The sequence below is a fragment of the Canis lupus genome, chromosome 32 (assembly GCF_048164855.1).
Source record: "Canis lupus baileyi chromosome 32, mCanLup2.hap1, whole genome shotgun sequence".
Lineage (NCBI taxonomy): Eukaryota > Metazoa > Chordata > Mammalia > Carnivora > Canidae > Canis > Canis lupus.
This window is the reverse complement of record NC_132869.1, coordinates 36,371,391-36,387,344: the sequence shown is the minus strand read 5'-3', so window position 1 is coordinate 36,387,344 and position 15,954 is coordinate 36,371,391. Positions and strand designations below refer to the sequence as shown.

General features: G+C 43.0%; 1 protein-coding gene and 1 pseudogene across 3 annotated transcripts in view; one reads left to right on the top strand and one right to left on the bottom strand.

Annotated features, from left to right (window-relative positions):
- The window catches only part of NOX5 (NADPH oxidase 5), a 108,018-nt gene that overhangs the window by 34,524 nt on the left and 57,540 nt on the right, over positions 1 to 15,954 (bottom strand). Inside the window, exon 1 of one of the 3 annotated variants that reach the window (XM_072809378.1) lies at positions 1,650 to 2,151. The exons of the other annotated variants lie outside the window; for them this stretch is intronic. Coding sequence (XP_072665479.1) covers positions 1,650 to 1,699 — 50 coding nt within the window. The 5' untranslated portion in view covers positions 1,700 to 2,151. Of the gene's footprint in view, positions 1 to 1,649; positions 2,152 to 15,954 lie in introns of those variants that run through there. 3 annotated transcript variants of the gene reach the window in all.
- Positions 9,598 to 9,698, top strand: LOC140623392 (U6 spliceosomal RNA; annotated as a pseudogene).

Sequence of the window (15,954 nt, the reverse complement as noted above, 5' to 3'; positions counted from 1 at the left end):
TCATATTCGTGAACTCACTTATTTGTTAAAACTTATTAGTAACCCCCAAACTTGCAGCATTTTCCCAGACATTATGGACATGAACAAAGCAGTGATAAATTTGAGCTGCCTGATGTACATACACGTTCGCAGCTGAGATCAAACAAAGTGACCCTCTGCCTTCCTGTTTCAGCTCTCATACTATAAACAAGCGTCCTTTCCGTGATCTACTGAGTGCTGCAAATTTTGTATTTTGGGGCTTTTGATTGGTGATTTTTTCTCCTTATTTATTTATTTTTTTCATTCTTAAAACATTTTTTTGGGAGGGGCTATGGTTGACACACAATGTTGCATTAGTTTCAGATGTAACTCTAGTTATGCTGTGCTCACAAGTGTAGCCACCTCTTCCCAGGCAACGTCGTTACACTATCATTGACTGCATTTCCCATGCTGTCTAAAAAAAAATAATAATAATGGTAAGACTCCCAATTTATTTTACAAAGCTAGCATTACTCAATCCCAATGAAGTTAGTGTACAAAAAAGGAAAATTCTAGACAAGTGTAACTTATAGAGATCCAACACTCCAACTAAAATATAACCAACTAAATCCTGGAATTTACTTTAAAAAATAGTAATCCACCTTTATCAGGAAGGACTTTTTCCACATATACAAGGATAGTTCACTATCAAGAAATCTGTCAACCATACTCTGCTGTCCCAACGGTGCAGTATCCAGAAGAGGAGCAGCTCCCAAGCTGTGATATGTGCCGATCAGAAACAGGGAGAGCTTGCTAAAATGCCCACTCTGACTCACCAACTTTGCAATGGGACCCAGGAATCTGAGCATTTAACCAGCACCCTGGATGTTTGCGACCCCTGCCGGCTGGTCCAGGCTCACCCTTGAAGGTTAAACAGCCCCACTTACTTCACCTCTTGGGACCCACAGGAAGGCATTCCACAATGCAGAGAGAACTCTGGAAAATGAGACTGTGTGTAAACACTAACCCGGGGAGAGTGGGGACAGGGTATCTGGTGTTCACCTCCCTCTTCTCAGAAACGTTAGTGTTTTGGGGCTGCAGAAGGAGAAGAAATTCTGGGAAGCTGGTGGAGAAGAGGCTGGAACAGCTGGCTGGAAGGAGGGAGGGAGGGCATGGGGGAGAAAAGGAGACGGAAGTCCTTGCAAGAAGCCAGGAATCTTCAGATTGCAGAGGTCTAGGGGAACAACGTGCTCCCCGGAGGCCAGAATTATCCTCAGGGACCAGGAGTTTAGGTCCAGGCTTGCTTTGCCCTAACTGAATCACTAGCCTGACTGTGCTATAGTTTGCTCATCTGCAACATGTGACAGGCATCCTTCCAACAAGGGCTGCTATGAGGATCAAATGAGATGCTATTTGGGAAGCGCAACTGGTAAGTACTGTACAAATGCTAGATATTGTCATTACTCTGACTAGGCCAATTCCTGATTTTCCAGATGTGAAAACAGGCCCAGAGAGGTCTGGTGACTTGCCCAAGGTTGCACAGCTTTCTAGCAACCAGGCAAGAGCAGAGCTCATGTCTCTTGACTTCTGTCCCAGGCAGAGTCATCCTTCATAGCTTCCCCTCCAAAGGGAGAGAACCCTTGCCTTTCTCTTCTCACTGGCATCGAAAGCTAGAGGAATGGGCCACTCACCCTCTGCAGCTTTCAAGGTCTGGCTGGGCTGGGTCTTCCAGCATGCTCATCCTTTTTCCCGTCTTCTAGACCGCAGGTCCCAGAGAGGTTGTGGTCTGAATAGCAGCCTGCGTTGTGAAGCCCACAGTTCACCTCTCCCCAGCTCCTCCTCTTCCTGACTTTCCTAAAGAGTTCACACCCACAGCCCCTTAATCATCCATATGCTGGCTAGTGGCTGACTTGTTCCAGAGAAATCTGAAGGTACAAGGATGGGGCAAGGATTTCACTGGAACGATGTTGGCCGGCTTCCATCTGACTGCATGTCTTCCATTTCCTCTTCCTCAGGGACACCAGCAGGTAGGAAATCCAAAAACGCACGGTGGAAAAAAAAATCACCAATAATTCGGAGCAGGCTCTGCTCAGCCCTTAATGAGCCAAGGGAGACTTCATTAATCCTACTAATATTGATTGCCAACAGAAATGTTGAAGCACTCACTTTGAGCCGTGTGCACTCTGCTAAGGACTTTACCCATAGTGTTCAATTAATTATGTAACACAGCCCTGTTTGGTGGGCATTATTATCATCACTGCACCAAAGGAGAAAGTGGAACTCTGAAAGGTGAGTGACTTGTCCAGATGGCTGGACAGCCATGTTGGGCTGACTCTGGAGACTGTGCATTTAAATACATGGGGAGCAAAACTGAGTCCCAATTAATCCAGTAAAATGTATTAGACTTGTCCTATGAAGAGATTCCCAGTTCAAGGGACCCAGGAGGGAGGGAAGAAAGTGAGCCCTATTGGCCAAAAATCTATGAGAAATTATACAAAGGCTTAGATCAGGCCACACTGCAACTAAAATTTGAAGTGCTTTTCGCTTTTCATCCTGCCTGGCAAGACATCAGCCGAAGCTGATAACCCTGGACATCTGTTGCAGATTCAGACCCCCAAAGGGCGATTTTAGATGTCTCTCACTAATTTCCAAAATGAAGGAAATAATAATTGCTTTGTTTTGTCTTAAAGCAGGCAGGTTGGTAGAAGAAATTTCTTCCAGGGCAGCCTGGGTGGCTCAGTGGTTCGAGTCCCACATCGGGCTCCCTGCATGGAACCTGCTTCTCCCTCTGCCTCTCTCTCTCTCTCCCCTCTCTCTCTCTCTTTCTCTCTCTCTGTGTTTCTCATAAATAAATAAATAAATCTTAAAAAAATAAAATTATAAAAAAAGAAATTTCTTCCAATATATGGCCCTTGATGGGATACTTTAAAGGGCTCCTTGGATCGTAGTCCCACCTGGACTCCAGAGTCATTAGGGGCTCACCTGAAGCCCTTTTGTGGTCATCCACATACTCCTCTGCCCATAGGCTCAGCCAGTTCTCACTGGGCTAGTCCCAAGGCAGTGTAAGATCTGCAAAACTGGTGATCCCTTCTGGTGATCTCTGAAAAATCTCCTATTCCAACTTGGCATATTTCACTGGGTACCAATGATTTAAGACAGTGTCAGAGACAATGAAGAACATCTGGTTCTCTTTCAAGGGTGACTATCCCAGAGTTTGTGCTATAATGATAGCATTTGACAACTTCAGTCCCATGATCTTGGCTTAGGTTTGACATGTTTTCCTTAGAATCAGGATTAGAGGGACGCCTGGGTGACTCAGTGGTTGAGCATCTGCCTCCCGCTCAGGGCATGATCCTGGGGTCCCGGGATAGAGTCCCACGTCAGGCTCCTTGCATGGAACCTGCTTCTCCATCTGCCTGTATCTCTGCCTCTCTCTCTCTGGGTCTCTCATGAATAAACAAATAAAATCTTAAAAAAAAAAAAAGAATCAGGATTAGAAAGATTTTCAAGGTCACAGAGCTCAACCAACATTTGTGCTAAGAAGAAGAGGGAAAGAAAAGTATTGGATCATAAATGTTGACTTAGGGAACTCAGCAACTACTTAAAACATATTAACGTTCATATCATCTCAGGAGTCTTCAGGAGTCCCAGAAGACGAAGAAAGAGAAAAGGGGCAGAAAATTTATTTGAGCAAATTATAGCTGAAAAATTCCCTAATCTGGAGAAGAAAAACAGGCATCAAAATCCAAGAAGCACAGAGAACTCCCATTATTTTTTTTTAAAGATTTTATGTATTTATTCATGAGGGACACACAGAGAGAGGTAGAGACACAGGCAGAGGTAGAAGCAGGCTCCATGCAGGGAACCTGATGCAGGATTTGATCCTGGGACCCTGGGATCATGCCCTGAGCCAAATGCATACGCTCAACCTGCTGAGCCACCCAGGCATCCTGAGAACTCCCATTAAGTTAATCAAAAGCCAGCCATCACCAAGACATATAGTCAAATTTACAAAATACATAGATGAGGAAAGAATACTGAAAGCAGCAAGGGAGAAAAAGTCCTTAACCTATAAGGGAAGACAGATCAGGTCCACAGCAGATCTGTCCACAGAAACTTGGCAAGCAGGAAGAGAGTGGCATGGTATATTCACCATACTGAATGGGGGAAAATATACAGCCAAGAATACTTTTTTTCAGCAAGGCTGTTATTCAGAATAGTAGGAGACATAAAGAGTTTCCCAGACAAAGAAAAATTAAAGGAGTTCATGACCAGTAAACCAGCCCGGCAGGAAATATTAAAGGGGACTCTGAATGGGGAAAAAAGACCAAAAGCAACAAAGACTAGAAAGGAACAGAGAATGCCACCAGAAACACCAACTCTACAGATAACACAATGGCACTAAATTCATATCTCTCAATAATCACTCTGAGTATAAATGGACTAAGTGCTTCAATCAAAAGACATAGGGTATCAGAATGGATTTAAAAAAAAAACAACAAGACTCATCTATATGCTACTTACAGGAGACTCATTTTAGAAAACTGCAGATTGAAAGTGAGGGGATGGAGAACACTCTGTCATGCTAATGGCTATTTAAAAACAGCCAGAGTAGCCATACTTATATCAGACAAAGTAGATTTTAAACCAAAGACTATAACAAGAGATGAAGAAGGACACTGTATCATAATTAAGGGATCTATCCATCAAGAAAATCTAACACTTGTAAATATTTATGTCCACAACTTGGGAGCACTGAAATATATGAATCAATTAATAACAAATATACAGATACTTATTGATAATAATACAATAATAGTAGGGGACTTATTGCAATGGATAGATCATCTAAGCAGAAAATGAGCAAGGAAACTTGGCTTTAAATGATACACTGAACCAGATGGACTTCACAGATCTGTTCAGAACATCTCATCCTAAAGCAGCAGAATACACATTCTTTTTGACTGTACACGGAACATTCTCCAGAATAGATCACATATTAGGTCACAAATCAGCCCTCCACAAGTACAAAAACACTGAGATAATACCATGCATATTTTTCAACCAAAATACAATGAAACTTGAAATCAACCACAAGAAAAAAATTGGAAGTACTGAAAATCCATGGAAGTTAAAGAACATCCTACTAAAGAATGAGTGGATTAACCAAGAAATTAAAGAAGAAATAAAATAATACATGGAAGCAAGTGAATATGAAAACAAGATGGTTCAAAACCTTTGGGTTGCAGCAAAGACAGTCCTGAGAGGAAAATATATAGCAATTCAGGCCTACTTCAAGAAGCAAGAAAAGTCTCAAATACACAAACTAACCTTACTCCTAAGGGAGCTAGAAAAGGAACAGTGAATGAAGTCTAAAGCCAGCAGAAGAAGGGAAATAATACAGAGTAGAGCAGAAATAAATGATATAGAAACAAACAAACAAAATAGTAGAACAGATCACTGGACCTAAGAGCTGGTTCTTTGAAATAATTAATAAAATTGATAACCCCCTAGCCAGACTTATCAAAAAGAAAAGAGAAATGACCCAAATAAATAAAATCACAAATGAAATAGGAGATATTGCAACCAATACCACAGAAATACAAACAATTTAAGAGACTATTATGAAAAATTATATCCTAACAAATTGGGCAATCTAGAAGAAATGGACAAATTCCTAGAAATATACAAACTACCAAGGCTGAAACAGGAAGAAATAGAAAATTTAAATAGACCCATAACAAGGAAAGAAGTTGAACCAGTAATCAAAAACCTCCCAACACACAAAGTCTGGGTCCAGATGTCTTCTCAGGGAAATTCTACACTTAAATAAGAGGTAATACCTAGTCTTCTCAAATTATTCAAAAAAATAGAAATGGAAAGAAAGCTCCCAAACTGCTTCTTCAAGGCCAGCATTACCTTGATTCCAAAACCAAAGACCCCACTAAAAAGGAGAATTATAGGCCAATATCCCTGATGAGCATGGATGTAAAAATTCTCAACCAGATACTGACAAATAGAATCCCACAGAACATCTAAAGTCTTACTCACCATGATCAAGTGGGATTTATTCCTGGGCTGCAGGGGTGGTTCTATTTGCAAATTAATCAACACAACATGATACACGACATTAATAAAAGAAAGAATAAGAACCGTATATTCTCAATAGATGCAGAAAAAGCATTGGAGGGCAGCCTGAGTGGCTCAGCGGTTTAGCACCGCCTTCAGCCCAGGGTCTGATCCTGGAGACCTGGGATCGAGTCCCGCGTCGGGCTTTCTGCATGGAGTCTGCTTCTCCCTCTGCCTGTGTCTCTGCCTCTCTTTCTCTCTGTGTCTCTCATGAATAAATAAGTAAAAATCTCAAAAGAAAGCAGTGGATAAAATACAGCATCCATTCTTGACAAAAACCCTCAACAAAATAGGTATAGATGGAATATACATCAACATCATAAAGGCCAGATACAAAAGACCCACAGTTAATATCACCCCTCTGAGAGCTTTTCCTCTATGGACAAGAATAAGACAGGGATGTCCACTCTCACCATTACTATTTAATATAGTACTGGAAGTCTTAGCCTCAGCAATCAGATAACAAAAAAGTAAAAGGCATCCAAGTCGGAAAGGAAGAAGTCAAACTTTCACTATTTGCAGATGACATGATACTCTATGTAGAAAACCCAAAGGCCTCCACCAAAAATTTTTTTAGGACTGATACATGAATTTAGCAAAGTCTCAGGATATAAAATCAATGTACAGAAAGCTGTCGCATTTCTATATACCAATAATGAAACAGCAGAAAGAGAAATCAAGGAATTGATCCCATTTACAATTACGCCAAAATTCATATGATACCTAGGAATAAAACTAACCAAAGAGATAAAAGATCTGTACTCCAAAAACTATAAAACACTGATGGAAGAAACTGAAGAGGTCACAAAGAAATGGAAAGATGTTCCATGCTCATGGATTGAAAGAACTAATATTGTTAAAATGTCTGTATTACTAAAGCAATCTACAGATTTAAAGCAATCTCTATCAAAATACCAACAACATTTTTCATAGAGCTAGAACAAATAATCCTAAAATTTGTATGGAACCACAAAAGACTCCAAATAGCCAAAGCAATCTTGGAAAAGAGAAGTGAAGCTGGAAGCATCACAATTCTGGACTTCAAGTTACATTACAAGGCTATAGTGATCAAGACAGTATGGTACTGGCACAAAAAGAGGCACACAGATCAATGGAACAAAATAGAGAGCCCAGAAATGGACCCACAATTGTATGGTCTACCAACCTTCAACAAAGCAGAAAAGAATATCCAGGGGTAAAAAGACAGTTTCTTCAACAAATGGTGTTGGGAAACTGGACATCCATGGGCAGAAGAATGAAACTGGACCACTTTCTTACACCATACACAAAAAATAAATTCAAAATGGATAAAAGCCCTAAATGTGAGATAGGAAACCATCAAGATCCTAGAGTAAAACACAGGTGCAGCATCTTTGATCTTGGCCATAGCAACTTCTTACTAGACATGTCACCAGAGGCAGGGGAAACAAAAGAACTAGAACTGGGACTTCATCAAGATGAAAAGCTTCTGCAAAGTGAAGGAAACATCAAAACTAAAAGGCGGCCTATGGAATGGGAGAAGATAATTGCAAATGACATATCTGATAAAGGGTTATTATCTAAAATTGATAAAGAACTCATCCAACTCAATACCCCAAAAAACAAGTCATCCAGTTAAGAAATGAGCAGAAGACATGGACATTTTTCCAAAGAAGACATCCAGATGGCTAACACAGATGAAAAGGAGTTCAACATCATTCATCATCAGGAAAATACAAATCAAAACCACAATCAGATACCACCTCACACCTTCAGAATGGCTAAAATTAACAACACAGGAAACAACAGGTATTGGTGAGGATGCAGAGAAAGGAGAATCCTCATGCAGTGTTGTATGCAAACTGGTACAACCACTCTGGAAAACAGTATGGCAGTTCTTCAGAAAGTTAGAAATAGAACTACTCCTACAATTCAGCAACTGCACTACTCTGTATTTACCCAAAGGATCCAAAAAAATACCTCATGTTATAGCAGCATTATCTACAATAGCCAAACTATGGAAAGAGCCCAAATGTCCATTGACTGATGAATGGATAAAGAAGAAGTGGCGTGTATATATATTATATCAATATGTATATATATATACACATTACTCAGCCATTAAAAAGAATGAAATTTTGCCAGTTGCAATGATGTGGTTGGAGCTAGAGTATATCATGCTAAGAGAAATAAGTCAGACAGAGAAAGACAAATACCATATGATTTTCCGATTGACATTTCACTCCGCCTAATACCCTCCAAACATTATATGGTCTCATTCATTTGGGGAATATAAAAATTAGTGAAAGGGAATAAAGGGAAAGGAGAGAAAATGAGTGAAAATATCAGTGAGGGTACAAAACATGAGAGACACCTAACTCAAGGGGTAGTGGAAGGGGAAGTGGGCGGGGAGTTGGGGTGACTGGGTGTTGGGCAATGAGGGGGGCACTTGGCGGGATGAGCACTGGGTGTTATGTTATATGTTGGCAAATTGAACTCCAATAAAAAAATTTTTAAAAATACCATATGATTTCACTCATATGTGGAATTTAAGAAACAAACATAAACATATGGTGGGGGGGGGAAGAGAGAGAGAGAAGGAAACAAAGCATAAGAGACTCTTAATAGAGAACAAACTGAAGACTGATAGAGGAAGGTGGGTGAGGGGTTTGGGATAGAAGAGTGATGGGTATTTTTTAAGATTTTATTTATTTATGCATGAGAGACACAGAGAGAGGCAGAGACATAGGCAGAGGGAGAAGCAGGCTCCCTGTGAGGATCCTGATGCAGGACTCAATCCCAGGACCCCAGGATCACATCCTGAGCCAAAAGCAGAGACTCAACCACTAAGCCACCCAGGTGCCCCAAGTGATGGGTATCAAGGAGAGCATTTGTTATGAGAGTGTTAACACGTAAGTGATGGACCACCGAATTCTACTCCTGAAACCAATATTGTACTGTATGTTGACTAACTTAAATAAAAATTTGAAAAAAAGACATAAAGATAAAAATTTAAAAGACCAGCTGCCATCAAAAACAAGATAAACATCTCTGTTGACCATAGATGAAACGGAAATACACAAGGGCTGTAAAGTGGAAGCCCCAGTCCTGCTCAGTTCTGGGTGCAGAGGCTTCTAAGAACTCTGCTCCTGGGAAAGGATGTGAGCCTCCAGCGGAGGGAGTCCTGATTATGGGACAGGGCTGAAAAAAGCTGTGACTGACCATTGCCTAGGACTGAGTTATATTTTGTATTTAGGAGAAAAAGAGGAGTTGACATAGCCTCCTTGCCCAGACCTGGACCAGGCCAACACCTGTTTGGTGACTGCACTCACAATGTCCTCCCTAGGCCACCAAGACCAGTATTAAATTAGGGGAGCTCAGAAAGCTAGATGGAAGCAACCATGAAACTTTTAGAGAAAGATCAAGCATGAACACACACACACACACACACACACACACACACACACACACACCATTCAAGGTGAGCCAAGAAGCTGGTATTCCAGAAGACCCAAAAAGAGTGAATGCTCAGTGCTTGCTTGGGCAGCACATATACTAAAATTGGAACGATACAGAGAAGATGGCCCCCGAGCAAGGATCACATGCAAATTCATGAAGTGTTTCATATTTTTAAAATTAGGAAAAAAATAAAATTAGACAGGAAGACAAACTATGAGAAACTCCAAACTCTGGGAAACAAACAAAGGGTTGCAAAAGGGAAGGTAGGTGGTGGGATAGGATAACTGGGTGATGGGCATTAAGGAGGACATACGATGAGTTGAGCACTGGGTGTTATACTTTATGTTGGAAAACTGAATTTAAATACAATTAAAAAAACACTTCATTTTATAACTGCAAAAAAAAATGAATGAATGCTAAGAAGACAGCCATTCAAACCAATAATAGGGAGAAATCATTCTTTAAGCATATGTAGAGTCTTTAAAGAGAGAAAAGAAAGAAAACCACCCATTAAAAAGAAAAGACATTTAGAAATAAAAATGTGCAGAAAGCAAACCAGTTTTAGCTGGTGTGAAGAAAACCCAGTTAGAAATATGGAGAATAATATGGTTATTATAATTTTAAAATAATTCAATCAATAGGATAAAATTTAAACTAGAAAGAGTTGAAGAGTGAATGCACATTCTCTAAGACAGCATGGAATCACTCACTTGAAATAATTCTATAGCTTTTTTCCACTTACCAACATATTCTAAGCATTTCTAATATTATTAAATATAAATATTAATTTATAAAAATTAAATATAAATATAAATGTGTTGGAATGTTGTAAACTAGTGCTCTATGTCTGGACTTTTGATTTTCCTATATTTATTCCATTATTGTAAACAAGTTTCTGAAAAATCTTGTGATTCATTCTTTGCCTGAACTTCCAGATGGTGTCTCTCAATTGGATTCTCAAGAGAGGAACTGCTGGGTAAAACTTCTACACTTCCTGAAGCCTTTTGATAAAGCCAAATTGCTTCCCCAAAATCTCAAACCAGTTTTCTTTCCCATCCGTGTTTTCAGAGAACGCCTCTTTCAGCAAACACTTGTGAATAGTAGAGGTTATTCTTTAAAATACTGGTCCATCAGGCAAAAAAAAAAAAAAAAAAAAAAAGATATTTTGCAGTTCCTTTTCTAAAAAAATATTTTATTTATTCATGAGGGACACAGAGATAGAGGCAGGGACACAGGCAGAGGGAGAAACAGGCTCCATGTGGGAACCTGATGCTGGACTCGATCTCAGGACCCCAGGATCACCGCCCTGAGCCATAGGCAGACACTCAACCACTGAGGCACCCGATACTTTGCAGTTCTTATTCACCTTTGTCGGATTAGTGAAGTGAAATGTCACCATGGGAAGAAAAATCATGAAATCCTCTTTTCCTCACTTCTCAGATGAATTGGGGCATGTTTTCCTCTGGGCGGGGGACACTGAGCTTCTTTTCTAAAGTCATGCTCCCAACTGGTGGTTTTTGGAATAGAGTGCTCTTTTTCCACATTTTTTAAAATCAAAGGCATGACATATTTTCACTCTATCACTATGGCAGATTGTTTGTTGCTTCTGGGGTGTGATTCTAAGTCCTGAGTCTATAGCCTGTGGCTTTCCCCTGCTTGCTGGAGGATGGAGACTGCGCTATGGCCGCTTTCCTCTGCCAGGAAAAGTCAGGGAAGGCAGGTGAGATGTGGACAAACCCCACGGAAGACCGAGTCAGCCACCTGGGCTCCTCTGGGCAGCCAGCCCGCCACCTGTGCCCTGGAGCCCTACCCCCTTTACCCACTTGAGGCCTCTGGCTATTTCTCAATTTCTCCTCAATAGCAAAACTTCCTGAACGAGTTCCCTATACTCAGTGTCTACTTCCTCATTCCCTCTTTTGTGGGAGGTTGGGGGAGGGTGGATCCCACTTGAATCAGACTTCTAGGCCCCAAAGAAGCCTTTCCTAATGAGATCACCAATAACCGGCTCATGGCTGAGTGGAGGGGTCATTCTCAGCCCTCAGCAGCATTCAGCAGAGGGTCCTCCTCCCTTTTTGAACTCTGTCTTCATTTGACTTCTAGGATCTTGTCCTGTCCAGGTGTCCTTTCTAACTCACTGTCTCCTTCTTAGCATCCATGCTGGTCTTTCATCTGACTTTTGAAAGTTAGGCTCAGTCCTCAGATCTCTTTTCTTTTCTCTACAGATTAACTTCCGGTTAAGTTCATCTAGCTCCATGGTTCTCAAGCGCATTGGCAAGTGCAAGACGTGCACATGGGACTGTGGGCTCGTAGATCCAACTGCCTGCTTCACGACTCCGCTTGGATGTCAGTCTGCATCTCAAACTCAACGTGTCCCAAGTTGGACTAGTGGTATCCTTAAGTCTGAGCCATCCGGTGTTCCTGCCTCAGTGAATTGATCCCTTCTCCATTTACCGAGCTTTCCAGACAACAAACCATGAGGTAGTTATCGATTCCTTTCTTTCCTGCACACCTGACCTCCAACCCACAACCTTATTGCTTCTGCACTGGAAATAGATCCAGAATCTGATTCCCTCTCTGCAGCCAGAGCCAACATAACCACTCACCTGGACAACTCTGACAGCCCAACTCAGCTCCCTGTCCTATTCTCACCCCCTTATAGTCTGTTTTCTGCTCAGCTGCCCTGGTGATTCTGTCCAAATGTAAATGAGATGGAGTCACTCCTTTGCTTAAAGCCATCTCAGGATGGTTTCTCATCCTTAGAATAACCCACCAGGGACATGGCCCTCATAGCGCCTCCATGACATGGCCCCATGACCTGGCTGCCCTCACCTCGGGCTCTCCTCCTCACTCACTCAGCCCCAGCTACACTGGCCTCCTCAGTATTTCTTGATCATGCCAGGTACACTTCTGCCTCAGGGCCTTTGCACTGACTATTCCCTCTGGAATACTCTTCTCCCAGACAACTACCTGGCTAACTGCTTCACATCCTTCAAGCTTCTTGTCTCACCCCTTCTCAGTGGAAGTGTACCCAGAGCACCTGTTTTAAAATTAGATCTCACCTTACCCCAACTACTAATTCCCGTTACCCTGCTCTATTCTCTTCTTTTCACAGCATGTATCATCTTCTGACACACTATATAATGAGCTTCTTTTTTTTTTTGAATAATGAGCTTCTTTATGATGTTTTTTTTTTTTTGTCTGCCTCCCCCCGACTAGAATATAAGCTCCAGGAGGGTGAGGACTTATGTCTGTTTTATTTACACATGAGTCTCAAAACTCAAACAGTACCTGGGCTGTGATCGTCACTTGGTCAATATTTAATGAATGACTGAATCAGGCTGGCTAGATGAGCATCCCATAGAGCAATCTCCCCCACTCCAGCCAAAGGTTCACAGTGCCCCGCTCTGGTTCTAAGGAGGGTCAGCAGGATCTGAAGGCCAGCCAGCTCCAGGCATCAACCAGGAGAAGTGGCTCTCCCACCCAGCCTGCTAACTCATCACACGGCTTGGAAAAGTCACCTCTCCAGGACTCAGTCTCTCATCTGCTCCATGGAAGAATTTTTCCCCCTGCCTATGGAGATTGTGTAAGAGTAGAACAAGAAAAAAAGTTGACCTCATTCATGTTATGCAACAAACATCTGGCAGGAAGGATAACAAGGGGTTGTTTACAGGTCACTTGCTAAGGCTAATTCTCCTCCTGGTGGCCTGTTCCTCAGTTGGGCACCCCTGAGATCAAAAAAATACACAGAGGCTCATGTCCTGTTATGCAAGCAGAGCTCATCCTATCACAACATGAAATATGATATATCCTGCCCAACTCCACCCCTCTAAAGTTGAAATGAACTATCCATGGGAAACAGGGCAGTTAAGGTCACCTAACATAATTTCAGCAAATTCTGTTATCACTTTGATGTATAAAATTTCAGAGGATATTACATTTTCGCCAGCTTTCCTTATCACCTGTTTAAACCCTGCAAGGTTGAGACATGTCTTCCTCCCCTTCATCCCCTGTAGCTGCTTTCCCAGTAGTTACTCATTTGGTCTGTCATCTGCTGGGCCTTGACTCGCTGTCCCCCGGCTTATGGAAAATGTGAGGAGAGCCAATGCTGTTCCTGCCTAGAGGGCAGCTTTTGCAGGGAGCCCTAGAATCACAGGGAGCATTAGCATTAGCAGAACAGGTCTTAGACTGCAAAGTGCTTGTGCAAACATATCCCAGGAAATTCCAGTAAGACCCCCCAGTGCAGTCGACATTCTGAGGGGGCAGAGGCTGGACCAGAATGCTCTGAGCCCCACCACCCCTGCGCAGGCTTCCTTCCCTCTGTGGCAGAGATGCATCCTCTGCTGGAGACCCTGAGTGTGCCTTGCTCCCTTGCAACACAGAGCCCCTGCGGGAACTGCCTCACTTCTGCGGGACAAGCCTCTGGGAGCTCTCCACCCCACCAACTGCAAACCCGGCCTGACCCTCAAGTCCCAGCCTGCTGTCCTTAGGTCGGAGCTACACTGTGTTCCGCAGCCCTTACTGGCTGCACCACAGACAAACATGTGCTGTCTTGCAATATCTCATATCATTGCTTTGCATGGTAACTCAGTCCTTGGGTCATTATTTAACTTTTACACGTGTACCTCTTCTCTCACCAACCAGCCCATCAGCTCTAAATAGGCAGAAACTATTTCCACACTTTCTTTATTTCATGCATTCCTCCAAGAGATAAATCGGTGATCGAGGGAGACATGGTTCCTGCCCTTACAGAGCTTTTATTTATTCTTTATTCTTATTTATTCTTTATATCCTCACGGAAGTCAGTATGGTCCACCTATAGACAGCAGGCAAGAGTTCATGGAGATAGCCTCTGGCCAGCGAGTTTAGCAGTGCGTGTCCCTTTGATCTGGTCAAAGCCACGTAGGGACTGTTTTTAAGTAGAAAAGCAGGAAGGACCACAGAGCGTGGGCAGCTTCTAGGTGACAACCCTGGGAAGGAATTCCTTCTGGGTGCTGCTTTTGGGATACTTTGGGAGCCCACCCATAGAAGTTCAAAGCCCTTAGGCCCTGAAGAGAGGCCTTAAGACTCACCAAGGGAACACTTTGTGGCACAGGTGGGGGAAACCGAGGCACACAGAGGGTCGTGGTCACTCCCGTACTGAGCTCCTAGAGCAGTGTTCTTCTCCTAGGATCCCACTGAAGTATGATTCCCTGCTCCCCTAGCAGTGGGAGCAGTTCTGGAGCACAGGATCACGTAGGTGGAAAGAGAGAGGCCTCTAAGCCTGTGCTCTCAGTCGTGGGGCTTTGTCTGCTCTGTTCATCATTCCATGTGCTTGGCAGGATTAGATGAAATACCTGGCCCAGAACACTCAGTTCATTTTCACTCATTCAGGAGGTCATTTTGGTTATTCTCAACCAAGTTCCTAAAAAGGAACCCTGGTTAGCCTTCTTGAAGTAGAATGAGCTGAGTGCGCGTGACTTCGATTGCCAGGCCAGGGCAATGATGCCAGGCCACGGTCCTGATGCTCCAGCTCACTCCACCACCCACAAAATGGACACTTTGCGTCCACCTCTTGATGCCTCAGGCCAACATGCTCCCTTTCCCTGTTCCTTGTTTTCTTCACCTGTAAACAGGGGCTGCTCAGACCTCCCCCCCCCCCCATGAGGTTGTTGGGCTTCCTGAAGACACCACCAGTCCACCTCCAGGCAGGTTGCACTGGATGCATGCTGGCTCCTGTCCCCACTTCACTTCTCCTCCTGGAGGGATCTTTTCTCCAGAGAGATCAGGGCAGGGTTCCAAAGCAGGGCAAGGGCCTCTGTATCCTTAGCACAGGATACACTTACTGCTGCAGCCTTTGAAAACACACACAGCAGGTGCCGGCTGCCGCTGCCAGCACCATTCAACTCAGGAGACAGTTGACAAGTGTGACTCCCTTAACTAAAAGCAGGCGATGGGAGGCAAGGGTTATTGTGGGGACTCGACTGCAGAAAGGAAGTCCACCTCTATCCTCCTTGCTCTCCCTCCACTTTTGAGCTTGGAGCAGGGTGGAGGCTTACAGAAATTATGTCTGCATAGAACTTTGGAGATTATTTATTTTAGTGGCTTCCAAATGCTTAAGATTAATTTTTAGTTCCTTGGGTAATATTTTAACTGACTTCACTAAAAATATGTATACAGATTTTTTTTCTATGAAAGATCTAGTACAACCTTTCCTCTCCAGATGGGGAAGTTGAGGCTAGGGCCTCAGTGTGCATGTGGCTTCCCAGAGGCAGCTTGAGAGTTGCGGGGGCTGGGACTTGACCCCTGGTTCCCTAACACAGCATTCTTTCCAGTAGCCTCCACACTGAGAAGGTGCCTGCCAAAGTGAGGCCCTGCTTGGCATGAGATGGGAGGAGGAAGGAGGCAGGGAGGGTGGAGTCCTTGCAGCTTACTTATGTGCAAGAAGAATTT